The sequence below is a fragment of the Pangasianodon hypophthalmus genome, chromosome 15, assembly GCF_027358585.1.
Source record: "Pangasianodon hypophthalmus isolate fPanHyp1 chromosome 15, fPanHyp1.pri, whole genome shotgun sequence".
NCBI classification, from domain to species: Eukaryota; Metazoa; Chordata; class Actinopteri; order Siluriformes; family Pangasiidae; genus Pangasianodon; species Pangasianodon hypophthalmus.
The window spans coordinates 14,412,181-14,436,839 of NC_069724.1; the positions used below are offsets into that span (position 1 = coordinate 14,412,181).

Genomic DNA, 24,659 nt, shown 5'->3' on the forward strand with positions numbered 1-24,659 from the left:
GCATACAAAAACCTATTTTTGTGCAGCAGACCATTTCATTGTTAGATGCTGAGTTTGAGTTTTTCTGCCACAGACTCAGCAGAGATATAGCAGGCTGTTCTGCCGCTATCAGAATGGGAACAGGAACCCACGTCTTCTGCTCAAGCCTATGAAGGAGGAGGATGAGTGGGACAGTCCACACATTGTCCGCTATCTGGAAATGCTTTCTGACAAAGAGATTGAGAAGATCAAAGAGCTTGCCAAACCTAGGGTGAGCCACCCAGAAGCATGGCAGTGGTAGCTGTAACTATTATTAACCAAACTAGACACAAACATAAAAATATAGACATAAATACAGACACAAATAACATAAGTATAGAATTATTTATGAAATGGGTTATACATGGAGGAGATTTATTCAACCTAGAGTACCATGGAAGAGTCTTAGGTGCCCTAATTAGTGTGTCAGCAGATTCATTATCCATAAAAAATAAATGTTACAGAGAAAAGAAAGCAACATTTTAAGTAACAGACCACTATCCCTAAATAAATAAATGAAGGCTATATCTTATAGGAACAAGAAACAGAACCGAGTGCAACAGCCAAAGTGTCCAGGAGAACCATGGCAGGTTCTGCTTGATGCTTGGAAAAATTTTGAAGGCATCTTGCTTATTTTGAAGGCATCTTTGTGTTACAGAATTTCTTTACACGTATTGTTATGAATGTGAAAGGCTGAAAAATGTATGGCCCTTTGAGACGCAGCAGAGACTTTTGAGTCAACAAACAAAAAACTAAAATAATCTTCATACTACCATAGTATAGATGTTTGGGCAGTGGAGTCATCTAATAATTTAACAAATTATTTATTTAGCATTCTTATTATTTTTTTATTAACCATTCTAGCTTGCGAGAGCAACTGTGCGAGATCCAAAAACAGGTGTACTGACAACAGCACATTACAGGGTGTCCAAGAGGTGAGTCAGTGCTAAATCAGTACTTTTAAAAGCTCATAAACAATGCATTTAAAACAGAAGGTGAAATAATTTAGATGTATTATTTCAAAAGATTGTACAAGTTCTCTGAACACTTGGCAACTGTTTCCTAACTGCTGTATGCCTGTGCGTTTGATGATTTTCAGTGCATGGTTGGAAGGATATGAAGACCCAGTCATTGCACATGTCAATCAGAGAATAGAAGACATTACTGGTCTAACAATGGATACTGCCGAACTTCTACAGGTAGTTCAAACTCAGACATTTAATATGATTAAAAACATGTTTTTCTCAGCTTCTCATGGCTTGGCCAAACCTTTGCTTTTTGCTGTTTCTCCAAAGCTTAGCCAAACAGCACTCACCTTTTTACTGGTTAATAGTTAACAGTAGCATTATCTGTGGTGCTACTCCTGTTATGTAACCACACACACACACACACACACACACACACACACACACACACACACAGCATGAGAGACTGTCCACCGTGGATATAAAAATTCTAGACACCCCTGTTAAATTTCAGGTTTTTGTGATGTAAAAAAATTAAACTAAAGTAACTAATGGCAGATCTTTTTCTACATTTGATGTGGTATAGCAAACAAAAAAATGCAGGTGAAAAAAACAGAAATTGTAAATAGAAAGTGGATATCTGACCATCACACCGATATGTGGGCCTTCCCCAAACTATTGCCAAAAAGTTGGAAGCACACAATTGTATAGGATGTCTTTGAGTGCTGTAGCATTACAATTTCTCTTCACTTGAACTTATGGGCCTAGCCCAAACATGTTACAGCATGACAATGCCCTGTTCTCAAAGCAAGGCCCATGAAGACATGGTTTGCCAAGGTTGGAGTAGAAGAACTCGAGCGGCCTGACATCAACCTCACTGAACACCTTTGGGATGAACTGGAATGTCTAGTGCGCCCCAGGCCTCCTTGTGTCTGACCACACTAATGCTCTTTTAACTGAATTGGCAAATCCCCACAGCCATATTCCAAAGTCTAGTGGAATGCATTCCCAGAAGGGTGCAGGTTATAATAACAGCAAAGGGGGGGATTAAATCTGGAATGAGATGCTTAAAAAGCACATATGAGTGTTATGGTCAGGAGTCCACAGACTTTTGGCCATACTGTATTGTGTATTAATCATGAGAGGGGGACAAAAGAATTTCCAAAACATCAGATGTACAATGGAACACAGTGGAGGCCATCAACATGTAGAGAAAATGGGGCACAACAGTGACATTAATAAGAACAGGAAGTCCCTCCAAAACTGAGGAAAGGACAAGACTTAACGGCAACATGAAAGGAGCTGCAGGAATATCTGGCATCTGGTACTGGTCAGTCCCTGCTTATGACAGCCATCTCTCGTATACTTCACATGTCTGGGCAATGGAGTGGTGTGGCTAGACAGAAGCCCTTTCTCACAAAAAAAAAAAAACTTTCTAAGCCAATCATAAATTTTGTGAGATCATATGGCAAAATTTGTTACAGTCTGATGAGACCAAGATAGAACTTTTGAGTGTAATTCAAAAAGATATGTTTGGCATAAAAATAAGACAGCTTATCACCCAAAGAACACTGTGCCCACAGTGAAGCATGATGAATACAACCTCATACTGTGGTTCTCTTCAGCTTGGCCTGGGGCTCTAGTCAAGATGAAGTTAAGAGAAGAGGTAATCATGGCTATCTCCAAATACCTATCTATTTTGGCATAAAACTTGCTGGCCTCTGTTAGCCAACTGAAGATTAAGAAAAATTCCATCTTCCATCACAACAACCCAAAGCACAAGTCCCGAAACCCAAGTCAACAAAAGAATGGCTTCAGTAGAGGATGATTAACATTTTGGAATGACCCAGTCAGAGCCAAGATCTGTGGGACTTGAAGAGGGCTGTGCAGAGGAAATGTCCTCACATTTGATAGATCTGGAGCATTTTTTGCAAGGAAGAGTGGAATAAAATTACCAAATCAATTTGGTAGGGTCTTACCCAAAAGACTGTGCTGTTTTACAAACAAAAGGTGCTTTAACAAAGTATTAGTTAAGGGATGTGCACACTTGTGCAACCAGCTTATTGAAACTTTCTTTTTTTTCCCCTAAAACATTTCTGCTTGTTTTTCACTGGTATAACTTGTTGGTTGCTATATCACATTAAAGGTGGAAAAAGATCTGACATCATTTATCTTGGTTTTATTTTTTTATATCACAAAAATGTGTAATTTTAACAGGGCTATATAGACTTTTTATAACCACTGTATATGTAGCTATTTCAGTAGGCCGTGGTGGTAGAAAACCATGACCTACTTGGGTCAGAGAAAACACACTTACAGGCCTAATCAGTCCTCCTTAGATGCCTAATCATCATTTACTTTGATGAACCCAGCAGTAGATATACTCCCAAGGGTGGACAAATCACTAACCCAAGACAAGCAGATTTTGTGTCTGGGGCTAGGCTAATAGATTTTTATGCATAGTGGCCTGGTGAACAAGAAGGTTCAACAATAAAAGAAAGAAAATAAACCCTACTCCTTTTTGACTTTCTCAAAACAAAAGTATTTTTTTTGGTACCCATGTTTATAAATAATGCACTTCACAATGGTGTAACACATCTCAGTGCTGTAACCATAGCACATGCTTCCAATCCCTCTGACTGCTTCATTATACACGTTGACAGAGGACCAAACTGGGTGACAGTAGATCAGTTTTTTTTACTAGGTGGAGTAATTAGTGTGCACAGATGACAGACAAACTTTTCAGAATTAGGAACATACGGGTATATGGAAACACTACTAAGACTGATAAACATAAATTTCAGCACAAAGCCATTACATAACTCCCCTGCTTACTATAAGCAGTCACACTGTGGTTAAAAATGTCAACAGAAAATATAGTTGCTAGCCAGATAGCGACATAATATCTTACTTGCAATGCAAGGAGACAATACCACCCACCGCATAGCTGAGAGTTTTGCCAATGACTTGGTGAGATTGCAAACATAATTTGCTATATCAAAAACTTTATCAGAAGAGGAAAAAGACTATGGCTACTATGTCGTCCCCACCCAGGAATTTATATACCCTTTCATTTACCTTAGTTGGTAATGTCTGTAAATAGAGAAAAAAAAAGCTAAATAGATCAACATACAGTACTGTGCAAAAGTCTTAGGCACCCTATATTTTTTTAGTACAAACTTTGTTATAGATTTGTATTTTATGAGTTCTACATTATCGAGTCTGTACAAAAACATTTTAATTCAATTAAATTTTATTTGTATAGCATTTTAACAATGGATATTGTCACAAAGCAGCTTTGAGAGAAATCTTGAGAGGAACCAGACTCAAAAGGGAACCCATCCTCATCTGGGTACAACAGATAGGGCAATTATAATAAATCCCTTCTATTATTGTGTACTATATGGACAAATAGTGCAAATGTGCAACCAGTAAAGAAGCAAGAAGTCCAGTTGGTTAAAATCAATCCACTGTCCACTCATGGAGTCCTGAGTACAAAGGTGCTCGTGGCAACTGCAGCCCCAAAGCCGCCACAGCAAACACAGTACCAAGCCATCACAGTACAGCTCCCCATTTGAGATCCTCAAGCCATCTCCACAGCCCCCGGGTGGCACCATCCCCAGCAATCCAAATGGTTCTTCAGGCCGTCCATATGGGGCCACCCCCATGCAAAAACCCCCACCCACAGCAGCAGCGAGCAAACCGATGAGAACTCCAACCAGAAGTAGAGCATCAGGATGGGTCAGGCAGGTCCGGAGAGCAGAAGGGGTCAGGATCACTGGCATCTCAGAAGCAGCATGTGTGGCTTGACAGAGATTGAGACAGAGGGAGAGAGAGGGAGAGATTGTTAGGTAAGCTTTTGTCCTCTAATGGTTAAGGACAATGTACTTTGCGTGCAGAGTGCAAGCAGGGACTCCGGGAAAGCTAGTTATGACAGCATAACTAAAAGGGAGAGCCAGAGGCTAACACAAACATGAGGGCACCCTGGGACATAAGGCAGCCAGCCACTCCACCGTCGACAAACCTGAGTGAACGCGTGAGATTGGGGGCGACGACATCCTAACATCCCAGTTCACCACAACATTCTATGCCTGTGAACCCTCCAGACCTGCTCCTTTACCGAAGAAAAAACTATTCACAAAAGGCTTGACTAAACAAATATGTTTTCAGCCTAGACTTAAACACTGAGACTGTGTCTGAGCCGAGAACACTAATTAGAAGGCTCTTCCATAACTGTGGGGCTTTGTAAGAGAAAGCTCTACCCCCAGCTGTAGCCCGCACTATTCGAGGTACCAACAAATAGCCTGCACCTTTTGATCCAAGTAGGCGTGGTGGATCATAAAGGACCAAAAGTTCACTCAGGAGACCATTTAGTGCTTTATAGGTCAATAGTAATATTTTATAATCAACACGAAATTTGATTGGGAGCCAATGCAGTGTGGATAAGATAGGGGTGATGTGGTCATATCTTTTGGTTCTGGTAAGGACCCTCGCTGCTGCATTCTGGACTAAATGGAGCCTGTTTATGCATCTACTAGAGCATCCAGACAGTAAGGCATTACAATATTCCAATCTAGAGGTAACAAAAGCATGAACTAATTTTTCTGCATTGTGTAGTGACAATATATTTCTTATTTTAGCAATATTTCTGAGATGAAAGAAAGCAATCCTAGTGATATTATCCACATGAGCTTCAAATGAAAGACTAGAGTCAATAATCACACCAAGGTCTTTTACTGCTGCACATGATGAAACAGAAAGGCCATCCAGAGTTATTATGTAATCAGAAAGCTTACTTCTAGCTGCCTGTGGTCCGAGTACAAGTACTTCTGTCTTGTCAGAATTATGTAAGAGAAAGTTAATAAGCATCCAGTTTCTAATGTCTTTTACATATTCCTCAACTTTATTAAGCTGGTGTCTGTCATCTGGCTTTGCTGAAACATACAACTGTGTGTCATCAGCGTAACAGTGGAAGCTAATACCACGTTTACGAATAATTTTGCCCAGAGGTAGCATATATAAATAAAAGAGCAGCGGGCCTAAAACAGAACCTTGTGGGACACCAAACCTTACCTTAGTATGCGTAGAGAGCTCACCATTTACAGTGGGGCAAAAAAGTATTTAGTCAGCCACCAATTGTGCAAGTTCTCCCACTTAAAAAGATGAGAGAGGCCTGTAATTTTCATCATAGGTACACTTCAACTATGAGAGACAGAATGGGGGGAAAGAATCCAGGAAATCGCATTGTAGGATTTTTAATGAATTAATTGGTAAATTCCTCAGTAAAATAAGTATTTGGTCACCTACAAACAAGCAAGATTTCTGGCTTTCACAGACCTGTAACTTCTTCTTTAAGAGGCTCCTCTGTCCTCCATTCGTTAGCTGTTTTAATGGCACCTGTTTGAACTCGTTATCAGTATAAAAGACACCTGTCCACAACCTCAAACAGTCACACTCCAAACTCCACTATGGCCAAGACCAAAGAGCTGTCAAAGGACACCAGAAACAAAATTGTAGACCTGCACCAGGCTGGGAAGACTGAATCTGCAATAGGTAAGCAGCTTGGTGTGAAGAAATCAACTGTGGGAGCAATTATTAGAAAATGGAAGACATACAAGACCACTGATAATCTCCCTCGATCTGGGGCTCCACGCAAGATCTCACCCCGTGGGGTCAAAATGATCACAAGAACGGTGAGCAAAAATCCCAGAACCACACGGGGGGACCTAGTGAATGACCTGCAGAGAGCTGGGACCAAAGTAACAAAGGCTACCATCAGTAACACAGTACACCGCCAGGGACTCCAATCCTGCAGTGCCAGACGTGTCCCCCTGCTTAAGCCAGTACATGTCCAGGCCCGTCTGAAGTTTGCTAGAGAGCATTTGGATGATCCAGAAGAGGATTGGGAGAATGTCATATGGTCAGATGAAACCAAAATAGAACTTTTTGGTAAAAACTCAACTTGTGTTTGGAGGAGAAAGAATGCTGAGTTGCATCCAAAGAACACCATACCTACTGTGAAGCATGGGGGTGGAAACATCATGCTTTGGGGCTGTTTTTCTGCAAAGGGACCAGGATGACTGATACGTGTAAAGGAAAGAATGAATGGGGCCATGTATCGTGAGATTTTGAGTAAAAACCTCCTTCCATCAGCAAGGGCATTGAAGATGAAACGTGGCTGGATCTTTCAGCATGACAATGATCCCAAACACATCGCCCAGGCAACGAAGGAGTGGCTTCGTAAGAAGCATTTCAAGGTCCTGGAGTGGCCTAGCCAGTCTCCAGATCTCAACCCCATAGAAAATCTTTGGAGGGAGTTGAAAGTCCGTGTTGCCCAGCGACAGCCCCAAAACATCACTGCTGTAGTGGAGATCTGCATGGAGGAATGGGCCAAAATACCAGCAACAGTGTGTGAAAACCTTGTGAAGACTTAGAGAAAACGTTTGACCTCTGTCATTGCCAACAAAGGGTATATAACAAAGTACTGAGATGAACTTTTGTTATTGACCAAATACTTATTTTCCACCATAATTTGTACATAAATTCTTTAAAAATCAGACAATGTGATTTCCTGGATTCTTTCCCCCATTCTGTCTCTCATAGCTGAAGTGTACCTATGATGAAAATTACAGGCCTCTCTCATCTTTTTAAGTGGGAGAACTTGCACAATTGGTGGCTGACTAAATACTTTTTTGCCCCACTGTACCTCTACAAACTGATAACGATCAGTCAAATAAGACCTTAGCCAGGAAAGGGCCGTTCCCTTAATGCCTACAACATTTTCTAGTCTATCGAGGAGAATAGCATGATCAATGGTATCAAAAGCTGCACTAAGGTCAAGCAGCACAAGTAAGGAGACACAACCCTGATCAGAGGCCAGTAGTAAGTCATTTACCACTTTAACCAGTGCTGTCTCTGTGCTATGATGAGGCCTAAATCCTGACTGATACATTTCATGAATGTTATTCCTATGTAAGTATGAGCATAGCTGCTGTGCTACAACCTTTTCTAGGATCTTGGAAATAAAGGGGAGATTTGATATTGGCCTATAGTTATACAGCTGACAGGAGTCAAGGTCAGGTTTTTTAATCAAGGGCTTGATAACTGCTAGTTTAAAATATTTAGGTACATAGCCAATGCTAAGGGAAGAACTGATTATCTTTAAAAGAGATTTGATTGTTTCAGGAATTATCTGTTTGAAGAAACATGTAGGTAAAGGATCTAGTGTACAGGTTGATGATTTTGATGATGAAATTAGTAATTTTGTAATTACTAATTGTAAACATTGTACTTGTTGATCTGATATTATTATATTATTATCTATAGGGTTAGCTATAAAACTGTCTGGTTTTAAATTAATAGTCTGAATTTTTTGCCTCATAATTCATAAAGTCATCACTGCTATATAATAATTGTGTGCATGTTTCTATTGTGGTCTTATTTCTAGTTAATTCTGCTACAATATTAAATAAGAATCTAGGATTATTTTTGTTATCTTCAGTTAGGGTGGAGAGATACATCAACCTAGCAGCACTAAGAGCTTTCTTATAGCTCAAAAGGCTCTCCTTCCATTTGAAATACTACCGATTTAGTTTGACGCCATTTATGTTCTAGTTTTTGAGTGGTCTGTTTTAAAGTTTGTGTGTGATCGCTATACCAGGGTGCTAGCTTTTTCTCTCGAATTATTTTTCTTTTAAGTGGAGCTACCTTATCTAGCGAGTAGCAGAACGTTGATTCTAAGCATTCAGTTGCCTGGTCAAGTTCTTCGGGATCAGACAGTGGTCCAATCATGGTTGATAAATCTGGGAGATTACTGATAAAACTCTGTGCAGTTGCTGATGTGAAAGTACGTTTGATGCATTGACGTGGCAATGTGCATATATTATGATTAAGACACATTTTAAATGAGATAAGGTAATGATCTAAGATAGCTTCAGACTGTGGAAATGAGACTGTATTTTCTATATTTAATCTGAATGTTAGTATCAAGTCAAGCGTGTGACCACCACTATGAGTGGGTCCTATTACATTCTGATTGATCCCTACTGAATCAAGAATGGACACAACTGCTGTTCTTAGAGGGTCATCTGGATTATCAAAATGAATATTAAAGTCTCCAACAATTAATGCTTTGTCTAAGGAAACAACCAATTTTAGATCCAAAAGCTAGTTTTCCAGCACAAAATTAAATGTTACAGAACAGTGTTTGTATGGCAATAAAGAAAGCAGAATATTACCTAAGAGACCACTTTTCAGACAAAAATACATAATGAAAGCTGCTGGGTTTTGCTGCAAATATAAGAAGCAAGTGCAAAAGCGCATTTCCTTATAAAACTACACACACTGTACCCTGAGAGTTTTTTTTTATTTTTAAAGCAACAGGCTGTCACACCAAATATTGACTTTGTTCCATTTATTACTGTTTACTGCACTTTATAGTATTTTTTTTAAAATGTAGAAATATTTAATTTCATTATTTTTGAAGGCATCATTGCTCTACAGCATTTCTTTGCATGTACCTAAGACTTTTGCACAGTACTGTATGTTATCACATTACATTACCACTTTTTAGGCTAGTCAGCTGTTTTTCTTGGCCACCAAAACATGGGACTGGACAGCACAATGGCTTTTCCAATTGATACATGGACAAGCTAAAAAATTTATCTTTTGTCCACACTAGGGCTGGAGGTATACCGGCATTAAAATTGAATACCTTTATGATGCAATGCCACAATATGGATTTTACCATAACCTGGATATCATGATTAGTCCAAAAATGGTCAATCAGAAACAGCCCTTGAGCTGCTTAAATAATTAGTTGAAACTTGTTTACAATGATGGTTATTATTATTCCTGAAAGAAATGCATCTAACATTACAATACCCATGTGAGTGTTTAAATTAGCCAACAGACCCTATTCATATCTCCCAGGTTGGAACTAAAAAGTAAGCTAAAGCATGGTAACTGGCCCAGCGACCTTATTGAACTTTGCTTCCTGTAAATAAGTGCTAACAAATGTCACCATCAGTTGGGTCAGGTAATGCATAACGTAATGCATGGCACATAATATTTTCATGAGTGTAAGGTTAATTTTATACTACAAGCATTGTGGCCCGCATGCATTGGGGCATAGAGCATTAATTTCTGTGCTTTCATGCTCTGGTTTAGTAAATATAACCTTCATGTATCTGTAAGACATTTTGATTATTTTAAACATTACCACTCTATATGATCACAAAGTTAATTAATCTAAATTTCATTAATGTAATGAGCTCAGTCTATCCATCATTCATAAAGTGGATTTTAACCGACAACAGAGCGTGCACTGTGTACTGGCTGAAATTTCACACACGTGCATGATAGGGATACCCTGTAGAATATAGAATGTATCTTGTAGTTTTTCTAGCTTCAAACCATGACTGTGCCATGCAAAAATACACTTATTTTTATTTTAAATAGTGGCACTGCAAGCTCAGTGTAAAGGTCACTCTGATGAACATGACAGAGTTTTGAATTTGCAGCCACCATGGTCTGATGTAAAATGGGCTTAAGAGAAGCTCCAAATTGAATGAAGGCTAATGAAATTTGGAAAAAATGTCAAAACCAAGGCCTAATACTACAGATCCTAAAGACCTTCAAATGCCTGGGAGAATAAATACCATTTTAAATTGGATTTATAAATGTCTACAGTAGGGGAATGCCTTTATCAAAAAGTGAAAGCTGTTCCATAATTTTGGAGCTGCAACAGAAAAGGCCCAGTCACCTTTACCAGAGTCGACAGAAAAGTTAAAAGTAGCTTGTAGCATCTCTATTCTGTGCTTAACTGCCTGCCAATGAAGGGAGGCCAGGACAGGAGAGATGCCTTCCCCCTTTTTGGTGGCAGTCAGGATCTGAGCAGCTTCATTTTGCACCAGTCCCATGTAGAGGGAATTACAATAATCAGTGCAAGAGGAAATGAAAGTGTGAATAACAGCCTCCAGATCTAGACAAGACATGTTTTAATTTGGCAATAGTTCTCCTTTGAAAAAAGCTTCCCCTCACAACGGCGTTTACCTGCTTTTCAAATTTCAGACCATAGTCAAAAATTTCAGCAAGATTTTTTTTTGCATAGCTTTGTATGTTACTTGATAGAGGCACCAGTTTGTTAGCTTTAGTTTTTGTAGAATCTGGATGACCAAATATAATCACTTCTGTCTTGCCATTAATTAGCATTTTTTAGATATCCAACATTTAATATCGAAAATACAATCAAAAAATAATTTGCAAAGAGACATTTTTATCAGGTTTTAGTGGGAATTACAGCTGTGTGTAGTCAGGTAAAAATGGTAGGAACTGTTGAATTTACAAAAAAAATGACTGAAGGGGATGGTGCTTGTACATGCTTGTACAATGGGAACAGCACAGGCCCAGGATGCAGCCCTGAGGTACGCCACTGGTGATTGCTGCTGAGGAAGATGAGAAATTACCAATTCTCAATGAAAGAAAATGTCCTGTCTTTGAGGTAGGAGGCAAACCAATTTAGAGTAGTCCCCTGGATGCCAGCACTACATTTAAGCTAATGCAGAAGAATAGCATGATTTAGTGTATCAAGTGCTGCAATAAGGTCCAGTACAACTACTAGACAGGGCTACAGTATGCGGTTGTTACCAGTGAGATACATAGATCAAGTGATGAATATGAACAATATTTTTAAATGTGCAATATGAAGCTATATACAAAGAAATATGTATGACAGAATGTGCAGAAGGATTATGTGCATAATGAAAATGTGCAAAATTAAATATGTGCAAAGGCGCCTTATAAACAATATGAGCAATATGCAAAAACAAATGTGAATATATTATATGGACCACAAGTTTGATAAATACAGTCCCCTCTGAAAGTATAGGAACAGCAAGGCCAATTCCTTTATTTTTGCTATACACTGAAAAGATGAATATGACACAATAGAATTTCAGCTTTAATTTCCTGATATTTTATAACTAGTTGTGTTAAACAACTTGGAACATGGCACCTTGGTTGGCAGACCACTCCATGTTTTGGTGAGCCAAAGCATTGGAGCAGATAGTCTTAAAGTAAATTAAAGTTAAAAAAAAAAAAAACATTTGGTTGCATATCCCTTGCAATAATTGCATCAAGCCTGCAACCCACTGACATCACCAAACTGTTGCATTCTTCTTTTCAGATGCTTTTCCAGGATTGTACTGCAGCTTCTTTCAGTTGTTGTTTGTTTTGGGAATTTCTCCCTTCAATCTCCTCTTCAGGAGGTGAAATGCCTGCTCAGTTGGGTCTGGTGATTGACTTGGCCTTCTACTTTTTCCCCCTATGTTGTGTTGGCAGTGTGTTTTGGGTCATTGTCTTGCTGCATGATGAAGTTTCTCCCAGTTAGATTGTATACATTTCTTTGTAAATTGGCAGACAGAACGTTTCCGTAGACTTCAGAATCCATTCTGCTGCTACCATCATGAGTTACATCATCAATAAAGATTAGTAAGTCTATTCCAGAAGCAGTTATGCAAGCCCAAGCCATGACACTAACTCCACCGTGCATCTTGTTATGGCTTCTGTATTTCTGCTCTCTGAGTCTTCTTCGAATGGTGGTTTGTGATACTTTCACCCCTGCCCTGTGGAGGTTGATGGTGTTGTTGTTGGGTTTTTCTTCATAGCTCTCACAAAGTTTCTGTCACAACTGCTGTTGCTTTCTGTGTCTGACCTGTTTGATGTCTGGTTGTTAGTACACACTTGTTTCTTTCTTTTTCGAGACATTGCAAATTGTTGTAACGGATATACCCAATGCTTGACTATGCCCAATGATTATGCGGAGGCTCTTGATTTTTGATTTTCCCTTTTTCTTGCCTTTCTCCCATAGACAGCTGTCTGGTCTTCATGTTGGTTTATCCTTTTTACCAACAAATGCAGTCTTCCCAATTGTTTAAACAATCAACAATCTAACAGGGCACACCTGGACCACAAGAAGCACCTGTCAGTCACATGTTCCAAGAATTGGCCTTGCTGTTCCAATACTTTCAGGAAGAACTGTATGTATTTCATGAAAATATGTATACTTGTCAGGTATTTCCCCCTTGTGCTGAGAGCCAAGCTCAGCATGCTTAAGCAACCGGCAGAGCGACAGCGTGCACTTCTGGGTTGGCTAGTTATGCCTGTTTGCTGATCATCTGACCCTGTGTCTGTTTTTCACTATGTGTTTGCGCTTCGTTTTTGGATTTGTCTGCTTGCCTCTCAATAAACGCTTTATATTGCATCCATCTACAGTCACATTACGTGACAGAATACTGCGCTTACAACATGGATGCAGCAGGAAGGCGAGAGGGGCGCTACACCGGGATCACCATGCCGGCATTCAATTCAGTCCACTTCCCCCAGACTTTCATGTATCCCCTTACCCCTTTGATGGCCCTGAAGACCTTTTTAAAGGATTCATGCTGTAGACCCTATTATATTTTTCCAGCCTGTTGAACCTCAAGTCCGAAGAGAAACAGTGGCTCATATTCTTGCTGTACCGGTTCACCAGCAGGGCCCATCAGTGGGTGGAGCTTCTGGTCACCACGGGAACCATAGGCCTGTGAAGCGTGGCTGAGTTCATTTGTTTAATGAGGGTGATTTATGGGAAGGGGGACTTTTGCTTCGAATTTTTTGGGGAGGGCCAGCCTGTTGGACGAACCCGTTTGGCTGTTCATCAGCTACTATGAAGAGGCCAACGTGGTGGCCTCCCCTGTAGAGCTTCAGCCAGAGGCCAACATGGCGGCCTCACCTCCAGAGCTCCACCCTGAGACCAACGAGGTGGTCTACCATGACCTGCTCAAGCCTGAGACCGAAGAGGCGACCTCCCAAGACTCGCTCACGCCAGAGGCCAATGGCGTGGCCTTCCAAGCCTTGTTCCTGCCACCTGACACATTGGCGAACCTGTCCTAGCCCGCCACCTGACCTCGGTCAGCCTGTCATTGACCCACTGCCTGCCTCCGGCCAATATGCACAATGTCTGCTTCCCGGATCCTCTGGGAGAATCCAACAGGAGAGACAATGCCTGCCCCGGGACCTTGGGTCTTTTGTCGATAATTTGCCCAGAGGGGCGGAACTGCCATGGGAGAGCTTTTGTATGCGATTCGAACTTTTGTACACGATCTGTCAGGTATTTCCCCCTCGTGCTGAGCCCAAAGTGAAAAAGCGCTCAGCAAGCTTAAGCAACCAGCAGCGCGACAGCGCACACTTCCAGGTTATGTCTTTATGTTGCTATGTGTGTTTTTGTTTTGGTTTCTGTCCTGTGTCTGCCCCTGTATCGTTATTTGATCTTTCCCCTCACATGCCATGATAAATCTTACCTGTTCCCAGTTTGCCCTTGATTAGTTTGTATACTTATACACCCCTCACCCCCCACCATGTGTCTTTGTGCCTTGCGCAGTATTGTTGTTCAGTGTTTTTGCTGCCTGGCTTTACCTAGCCGTTTTGTTCTGTGTGTTTGCTCCGGTTTTGACTTCTTGCCTGTTTCTTGATTCACGTGTTTGTTTTGCTTAGTTATGACTGTGTGCTGATCGCCTGACCCTGTGCCTGTTTATGATCACCTGTTTGCTCTTTGTTTTTGGATTTGTCTGCCTGCCTCTCAATAAACGCTTAATATTGCACTTGCATCCCTCTCCACTCACATTATGTGACAATACTGATATGGGTTTTATTTACAATATGAGCAGTATAGCATGAGGCTATGGATCCTGACTATTAGTGTCCCCTGCCTCCTGGTAGTAAGCTACATATTGAATATCATGAACATAGCAATGCAGAGAGTATGGGGAAAAAAAACATGCTATAATTTTAGTGGTTTGTGCTAGTGTACTAATACTGAATAGAACTTGTCTTATGTGTAAGTGTTGATGGTTTCAAATACTACCAAAATCATTTTCTGGCACTGAAAACTTTCCTCATACACACACACACACACACACACACACACACACACAAATAAACTCCATTGTGGCACAGCTTGATATAACAACAACAACTACTATTACTACTACTACTACTACTACTAATAATAATAATAGTAATAATAATAATTATAATAATCCAATTTAAAATTGCTTTTTAGGATATCATATCATTATTGTCTGGATAGTAGAAAATATTTCTACAGAATTTTGAATGAGTTTCTATCGTCCACCCCAAGTCTACACCTGATTATGCTCATTTACATCAAAATAATCTATTAAGTCTGTATAGAACATTGTGTGCATTTAATTGTTTAGGGTTTTTGCTATAATAGAATCTAGGTAGGATGTTAAAAGAACACACTTACTAAACACTGCATGAGCAAGGGTTTGTGGGTTTTTTTTTTTTGCTTGTTTGTTTGGTTTTATGGTCAAATTGGCTTCTTTTGTGGAGCAAATAATTGTTATATTATTGGAATAAAAACTATGACTTTTTCAGTTATGACCTTTTTCATAATATGACCTATTATTTTTTTCCCGAATATAGGTTGCTAACTATGGGGTTGGAGGTCAATATGAGCCACATTATGACTTCTCAAGGGTAAGCACTGTGCAAGGCTTTCCTGGTTGTTTCAATAGCTTATCGCTCTCAAGCTTTTAAGACTTTCAATAAATCCATCCCCTAATCAGTGATTGCCCAGTCAACTTAACATACACTATATTACCAAAAGTATTCGGTCACCCATCCAAATGATCAGAATCAGGTGTCCTAATCACTTGGCCTGGCCACAGGTGTATAAAATCAAGCACTTAGGCATGCAGACTGTTTTTACAAACATTTGTGAAAGAATGGGCCGCTCTCAGGAGCTCAGTGAATTCGAGCGTGGAACTGTCATAGGATGCCACCTGTGCAACAAATCCAGTCGTGAAATTTCCTCGCTCCTAAATATTCCGCAGTCAACTGTCAGCTTTATCATAACAAAATGGAAGAGTTTGGGAACAACAGCAACTCAGCCACGAAGTGGTAGGCCACGTAAACTGACGGAGAGGGGTCAGCGGATGCTGAAGCGCATAGTGCAAAGAGATCGTCGACTTTCTTCACAGTCAATTGCTACAGAGCTCCAAACTTCATGTGACCTTCAGATTAGCCCAAGTACAGTACGCAGAGAGCTTCATGGAATGGGTTTCCATGGCCGAGCAGCTGCATCCAAGCCACACATCACCAAGTGCAATGCAAAGCGTCGGATGCAGTGGTGTAAAGCACGCCGCCACTGGACTCTAGAGCAGTGGAGACGTGTTCTCTGGAGTGATGAATCACGCTTTTCCATCTGGCAATCTGATGGACGAGTCTGGGTTTGGCGGTTGCCAGGAGAACGGTACATTTCGGACTGCATTGTGCCGAGTGTGAAATTTGGTGGAGGAGGAATTATGGTGTGGGGTTGTTTTTCAGGAGTTGGGCTTGGCCCCTTAGTTCCAGTGAAAGGAACTTTGAATGCTTCAGGATACCAAAACATTTTGGACAATTCCATGCTCCCAACCTTGTGGGAACAGTTTGGAGCGGGCCCCTTCCTCTTCCAACATGACTGTGCACCAGTGCACAAAGCAAGGTCCATAAAGACATGGATGACAGAGTCTGGTGTGGATGAACTTGACTGGCCTGCACAGAGTCCTGACCTGAACCCGATAGAACACCTTTGGGATGAATTAAAGGGGAGACTGAGAGCCAGGCCTTCTCGACCAACATCAGTGTGTGACCTCACCAATGCGCTTTTGGAAGAATGGTCAAAAATTCCTATAAACACACTCCTCAACCTTGTGGACAGCCTTCCCAGAAGAGTTGAAGCTGTAATAGCTGCAAAAGGTGGACCGACATCATATTGAACCCTATGGGTTAGGAATGGGATGGCACTTAAGTTCATATGTGAGTCAAGGCAGGTGACCGAATACTTTTGGTAATATAGTGTATTTAACATGGCACCTCAACAAGCTTTCACTGCTTTGAGTGTGGGATACCTGTAAATCAATAGTGCAAGAATTTATGGATTGTGAAATTCTGAAATTTCATAATCCTAAAACACAGAAGGAGAGGTTTAGGATTAAACATTGTGGAAGACTTCATTACAAGCTTTTAAATTAAATGTATTTATTCTGTTAAAATGCCTTCAGATCCATATTGGAGACCTGTTAATCTACTCTCAGAAATTTTTGATAACAAAAATGTTATGAATGTGACATGGTAAAACTTTTACTTTTCAAGAAACACTTTATCCAGTGTAGCAAATGTAACTAACTGGCGAGGCTTGGCGAAACGTGCATTAAATGCTTATTTATAATATAATACCGGGAATTGAAATGATAATTGTTAGGCACTTTTTAAGGAATCATATTATTAGATTAGCGTAAAGCATAAATATTAGCAACAGCCACTTTCTTAAATTCAATCCTAACAGGTTTAATTCAAATCACTAATCATGAACTGTCTCTAGCAAAGCCTACCAGAAATGAAAATGAAACGCCACTATAATATTGATAGTTCAATTGCAAGTACCTACAGTCAGGTCCATAAGTATTTGGACAGTGACACAATTTTCCATTGTACACCACCACAATGGATTTGAAATGAAGCAATCAAGATGTGATTGAAGGGTAGACTTTAATTCAAAGGGTTTAATAAAATATTGCATTAACTTACAGCCATTTTTTTTTTTTTAGAGTCCCTCCATTTTCACAGGTTCACATGTAATTGGCTGATAAACAGTTTTATGGCCAGGTGTGGCCTGTTTCCCCATGACAAATTAAGGACATCCATTGTTGTGGTGTACAGAAGGAAAATTACAAAAACTGTGTCACTGTCCAAATACTTATGGACCTGTCTGTATTTACAGAGAATTGTATCTTACAAGATTTGTATTAGATCATACTTTACAGCTGGTACAGATTGTAGTTACAAGTAATTCCAAAACTATGGATGGGTAAATATCTTTAGGCAGATTGAACTAGCAAGTACTTCAAATTCATTAGAATTTACAGTACTTGTTTAATCCAAATGAAAAATGTCCTCAACTTTTTCTTTGTCATTTTTTTGTGCTTTTTTTTCACCATTTCTGTGTGGTGAGAACCTCAAAGATTGGAGCCCTTTCAGCTGGTCAGTTCAGTTTGGTTTAAAATTATAAATGTCTGTTGCAGCGTCCTTTTGACAGCAACCTCAAGGTTGATGGAAATAGGCTTGCCACCTTTCTTAACTACGTAAGTACATGTGTGCGCTCTGAAGCAAGCTGTTTCTTTACTCTGTTTTTACTGTGAAATTTTATCTTCATAGAAAGATGAGACCGAGGCTTTCAAATCATTAGGCACAGGAAATCGTGTGGCTACTTTTTTAAATTATGTAAGTATGTATGCTCTGAGTCCCCCCTGGTGAGAGTAATGAATTTTTAATGAGTGACAGTTCCGGGGTCATTTCACCAATAAATGTGCTCTTTTTCAATATTGCCATCATGTGTTATAATTTAATGTTTTTACACATTGAAAAATATATTTTTTTTTTGCTTAATTAGGTATAGGTAAATAGCTGTACATTAATGAAATCTAATGTAAATTAATAGCTGCTCATAAGTCTCACACTGGCTTCTTCTGGCATATCCTTTATAGTGTGCATGATCTTCACTAGTCATACAAAGGTGCTATGGCATTGGATTCTTGTTTATTAAATAGTTTACAATGCATAATTGATGCAAATAATTACCATAAAATTGGGCCAAATATATGACAAAAGTACATTTAGCATTCCATGAGTCACAGTAGTGCCTTTCGCACAGCGGGAACATTTTCATAGTACCTGAACTAATTTTGGAACTACCTACTTTTTGGCGTTTTTGCACCTCCGGAACTGGGTGCGATTTTAGTACCAGACTGCCTTTTTCGAGAACCAAATTAGCTCCTACTCCGGAGCAGGGTCTAACTAGCACAACTGGTACTATCTGTGACGTAAGTAGACGTTGATTGGCCAAATGCATATGAAAACGCCCTCACCCGCCATGATTTAAAACTCTGTGTAAACATACTATAGTGTCAACTTATTTCGCTTTACGTATACGTCGACATTCCATGTCCATTATTGTGAAACCCGCGAGACACAACAAAAACACAGCTCCGATCACAGCATCCTCCATCCTCCGGTTGTTTCCGTTGTTGAACGCCATGCACAAATGACGTTGCTGTCGACCGGCTTACGTCACTTCCTAGTGCCCACTGTCGGTGCAAATGCAACCCTTTAAATGGTACTGGGAAATAGTTCACGCAAAATCGCCCAGTACTTTAGTACTGTAAATTTAGTTCTGGAACTAAAGCGGTGCGAAAGGCCCTATTGTCAGCCAGTGCTTTTTCAGCTAACATTGCAAAAATAACATTTTAATGACTGTATGTGTATAGACAGTCAGGTCTGTAAATATTTGGACATTGAGAAAGTTATTGTCAATGGACAGTTGATTGCTCAGCTGTTCCTTGGTCAGGTGTGAATAATGTTCCCTCATTATTTCATTTAGAAGTAAGCAGATAAAATGTCTAGATTTGATTTCAAATGTAGTGTTTGAATTTGGAATTTGCTGCTGTTAACTCTCAATATAAAGTAAACAAGTAAATTCAAAACAAACAAAAAACAAACCCCTCAGAGAGATAGGAAAAATATTAGGTATGACCAAATCAACTATTTGGTACATTCTTAAAAAGAAAGAGTGCACTGGTGAGCTCAGGAACACCAAAACGCATGAAAGACCACAGAAAACAACTGTGGTGGATGACAATAATTCTTTCTCTGGTGAAGAAAAACTCCTTCACAATGGTTTGCCAGATCAAGAACGCCCTCCAGGAGGTAGGTGTATCCGTGTCAAAGTCAACAATCAAGAGAAGACTTCCCCAGAGTAAATACAAAGGGGTTACCACGAGATGTAAACCACTGGTAAGCCTCAAAAACAGGAAGACCAGATTAGAGTTTGTCCAAAAAAAAAAAAAGTTCTGGAACAACATTCTATGGACAGAGGACCCAAAAAGCAACTTGTACCTGAATGATGGGAAGAGAAGAATATGGAGAATGGAAGGAACTGATCTGAAACATACCATCTTATGGCGTGGGCATGTATGGCATGGGCATGTATGTATTGGAACTGGTTCCCTTGTATTTACTGTATTTAATGTGACTGCTGACAAAAGCAGCAGGGTGAATTCTGAAGTATATAGGGCAATATTAGCTGCTAAGATTCAGCCATATGCTTCAAAACTCATTGGACAGCGCTTCACAATGCAAATGGACAATGACCCAATGCATACTTCAAAAGCAACCTAAGACTTTTTTAAGGTAAAGAAGTGGAATGTTCTGCAATGGCCAATTCAGTCACCTGACCTGTGACCAATAGAGGATGTATTTCATTTTCTGAAGGCAAAACTGAAGGCAATACTTCCCAAGAACCAATAAGAACTGGAAACAGCTGCAGTAAAGACTAATATAAAGTAAAGACCAATATAAAGAAAACCAAACTGTAAATGTCTGAATATTTATGGACCTGACAGTATACACAATCAGTCTGAGTTTCAATTTGCATTGTCATAATCTCAGTGGTTTATTTTACTTAAGCTAAATCTGTCAAAATGCACTTTTCAGTAATATTAGTTACGATTGCTGGCTAGGTGAGCATTCAATAAGTTTCTAGTTGAAAGATTCCAGGAACCATAATAGTCTCTAATAATCTATGCATTGTACAGTACTGAGTTCAAGTCATCAACCTATTCTGTGAAAATGATCTTATATGTGACAGTGCAAAAATCATTTTATAGCTATACCACTCTTCAGATCCTTTGTCAGATTGCGGTTCAGACAGTTGGATTTCCAGAGTGTGGCTGTTTGCTTTTTTACTAATAGTATAGAATGCCATAAGTACAAAGAGATGGAAGTGATAGGGTTACGATGGGAAGAAAACACAGGGGCCATTTCTCCTTGTATTATTTACACACACACACACGTTTTTTTTTTGTTTGTTTTTTTTTTTACATTTACTTTTCTAATGGCAGATGAGTGATGTGGAAGCTGGTGGTGCCACTGTGTTTCCAGATTTTGGCGCCGCTATCTGGCCAAGAAAGGTAGGATTCATTTACCATTGCCCACAACATTCTAGTGACTTAGTTCACAAAGTTTCTGTCTCATTCATGCCCACTGCTTTAATCTGGGAAGAAGATACCTTTCTAGATACTTGTATAGTAGTTAACCTATAAAAACTATTTTAAAAAAATCTATAAAAACTTATGTCAATGTGCTTAGTCAGCAACCTCAAACATAAATTGTATATTGAATTTAAAAACATTTTTGCAGTACATGGGAGGCACTGACAGTGGGTGTGTTTTTGGATACTCCACAATATAGTCCACATAGTCTGGCAGGAGACTTAAAAAGAAAAATACTGGAGTAGAAAGAAAAGTACAAATACTGTCCCCTTCTAAAGTGTTGGAATGGCAAGACCAGTTCTTATATATATGTTTTTGCTATACACTGAAGACATTTGCGTTTGAGATCAATAGATGAATATGAGACGATAGATCAGAATTTCAGCTTTCATTTACTGATATTTACATCTAGATGTGTAAAACAACTTAGAACATGGGATCTTTTGTAGGAACCCACCCATTCTTCAAGTGATCAAAAATATTAAAATGTGACTGACAGGTGTTTCTTGTTGCCCAGGTGTGCCCTGTTAGATTGATTATTTAAACAAGTAATAGCTATAAATGTCTACTCTTGGTTTGAGCCCTGGGTTTCTTCTGTGAAGACTGTATTTGTTGTTAAAAAGGATAAGCCAACATGAAGACCAGAGAGCTGTCTATGGGAGCGAAGCAAGCCATTTTGAAGATGAGAAGAGAGGGTAAATCAATCAGAGCCATTGCATAAGCATTGGGCATAGCCAATACAACAATTTGGAATGTGCTGTAAAAGCAAGAACCCACTAGTGTACCAGACATCGAAAAAATTGTCCAAGGAAAACAGCAGCAGCTCATGACAGAAACATCGTGAGAGCTGTGAAGAAAAACCCAAAAACAACAGTCAGTGATATAACAAATAACCCCAACAGGGCAGGGATGAAGGTATCACAATCCACTATTTGAAGAAGACTTATAGAGCCATACCACAAGATGCAAACCACTCATCAGCAGTAAGAAGCAGAAGGCCAGATTGGAATTCATGAAGAAATACAATGATGATCCACAAAAGGAACCAAGATTAACCTCTTGGTATAAAGAAAGAAAGGATCTACTCATGATCCAAACATACAAGCACAATGACGGATTTGTCATGGCGTGGGCATGCATGGCTGCTTCTGGAACCGGCTCACTAATATTCATTGATGATTTAACTCATGGTCGTACCAGCAGAATGAATTCAGAAGTCTACAGAAACAGTCTGTCTGCCAATTTAAAGGGAAATGCATCCAAACTAATTGGGTGGAACTTCATCATGCAGCAAGACCCAAAATGACCCAAAAAACACTGCCAACACAACAAAGGACTTCATCGATGGAAAAAACTGGAAGGTTTTAGAGTGGCCAAGTCAATCACCAGACCTTAACCCAATTGAGCATGAAGAGGAGACTGAAGGGAGAAACCCCCTAAAACAAATAACAAATGAAAGAAGCTGCAATAAAAGCCTGGAACAGTATCACAAAAGAAGAATGCAACAGTTTGGTGATGTCAGTGGGTCGCCGACTTGATGTAATTATTGCAAGCAAGGAATATGCAACCAAATATTAACTGTTCTTTAATTTAATTTACTTTAAGATGATCTGTTCCAATACTTTTGTTCACCAAATATTGGGTGGTCTGCCACCAGAGGTGCCATGTTCTAATTTGTTTAACATAGCTAGATATACAGTCACTGAGCACTTTTTTAGGAACACTATACTAATACTGAGTAGGGCCTCCCCTTGCTCTAAACTCAGCCTCAATTCTTCGTGGCATGGATTCCAGAAGATGATGGAAACATCCGTGATTCTGTTCCATGTTGACATAATTGCATCACGCAGTTCATTTTGCACTTTCATGCAGCGAATCTCCAGTTCTACTACATCCAAAAGGTGTTCTATTTGACTCAGATCCGGTGACTGGGAAGGCCCCTGAAGAACACTGAACTCATTGTCATGTTCATGAAACCAGTTTTTTGAGACAGCTTTTGCTTTGTGACATGGTGCATTATGCTGGAAGTAGCCATTAGATGATGGGTAAAATGACAGGTTTTTGACAGGTTTGGTCCATGGATTCATATTGTTGGCCCCAAATTATGACCCTACCATCTGTGTGGCTCAGCAGAAATCGAGATTCATCATACAGTACCAGGCTAAGTTTTTCCAGTCTTCAGTTGTCCAGTTCTGAGATGCTTTTATGCTCACCACAATTGTACATAGTGTTTATCTTAGTTCCTGTGGCCTTTCTGTCAGCTCGAACAAATCTGGCCATTCTCCGTTGACCTTGCTCTTCAACAAGGCATTTCTGTCCCCAGAACTGCCACTCACTGGATATTTTTTCTTTATTACACCATTCTGAGTAAACTCTAGGGACTGTTGTGCATGAAAATCCCAGGAGATCAGCGGTTATAGAAATACTCAAACCCACCGATCGGGCACCAACAATCATGACACGGTCAAAATCACTGGGATTACATTTTTTCCCTGTTCTGATGGTTGATGTGAATATTCCCTGAAGCTGCTGGTCTGTCATTGCATGATTTTATGCATTGCACTGCTGCCACATAATTGGCTGATTAGATAATTGTATGAATATGTAGGTGTACAGATTCCTAATAAAGTGTTTCATGAGAGTAAATATCAGGAAATTAAAGCTGAAATTCTGATTTATCGTCTCATATTCATATTTTGAACTCAAATATCTTCAATGTATAACACACACACACACACAAAAAAAAGAATTTGCCTTGCCGCTTCAATCCTTTTGGAGAGAACTGTATATGACAAACAGAGAAGGGGAGTGTCACTGCGAAAAAAAGGAGGCGGATTCAATAGCGAGTAAACTGAGGCTTTTAATGAGGTTGCAGATACTGAACAGGCTGAACGGACAGTCCCAGGAAGCCAGCTGGAAACAGTAATCCTCCAGAGTTCAAGGCACGCAGCGCAACCGCGGAACTGAAAAGGCACAAACATGAAGACAAAGAACTGACAAAATACAGGACAAACGCTGAGGTATAAATAGAGCCGATAATGAGCTGAAAGCAATGACTAATCAACCGTAGTACACGAAACGGCCAGAAGGGGGGGGCTGGCAGATTAATAGGCGAGTGAAAAACAGGTTTCAATTTGGATACGTGGAACACGGGATGGATTCTCCTGTACGCTGGCGGAAGTTTGAGGCGGACTGCCACTGGGCAAAGAATCTTAGTGACAATGAATGGGCCAATGAATTTGGGAGCCAATTTACTCGAAACGGAGCGGAGCAGAATATCTTTACTAGAAAGCCACACTTTTTGACCGACGACATAGACGGGAGGCTTCGCCCGGTGGCGATCAGCCTGAGCCTTGGTGCGCGCACCCACCCGGAGAAGTGTCTGACGAACAGTTCTCCAGGTGCGACGGCACTTCTGGACGAAGGTGTGGGCAGAGGGGACCGCGACTTCGGATTCCAGGCTGGGAAAAATAGGTGGCTGGTACCCTAAGCTACACAAGAGAGCTGTTGGCTCCAAGAGGACAGG

The 24,659-nt window shown here is 40.0% G+C and overlaps 1 protein-coding gene across 8 annotated transcripts in view; it reads left to right on the forward strand.

The window, feature by feature from the left end:
- LOC113543370 (prolyl 4-hydroxylase subunit alpha-2) overlaps positions 1-24,659 on the forward strand; it is a 97,537-nt gene that overhangs the window by 60,914 nt on the left and 11,964 nt on the right. For 3 of the 8 annotated variants that reach the window (XM_026941496.3, XM_026941497.3, XM_026941498.3), the window contains exons 8-14: positions 74-250; positions 883-953; positions 1,118-1,217; positions 15,471-15,524; positions 18,110-18,169; positions 18,243-18,308; positions 20,984-21,052. In XM_026941496.3, coding sequence (XP_026797297.1) covers positions 74-250; positions 883-953; positions 1,118-1,217; positions 15,471-15,524; positions 18,110-18,169; positions 18,243-18,308; positions 20,984-21,052 — 597 coding nt within the window. Of the gene's footprint in view, positions 1-73; positions 251-882; positions 954-1,117; positions 1,218-12,852; positions 15,525-18,109; positions 18,170-18,242; positions 18,309-20,983; positions 21,053-24,659 lie in introns of those variants that run through there. The other 5 variants (XM_034311025.2, XM_026941500.3, XM_026941499.3 and 2 more) reach the window with 5 other exon arrangements.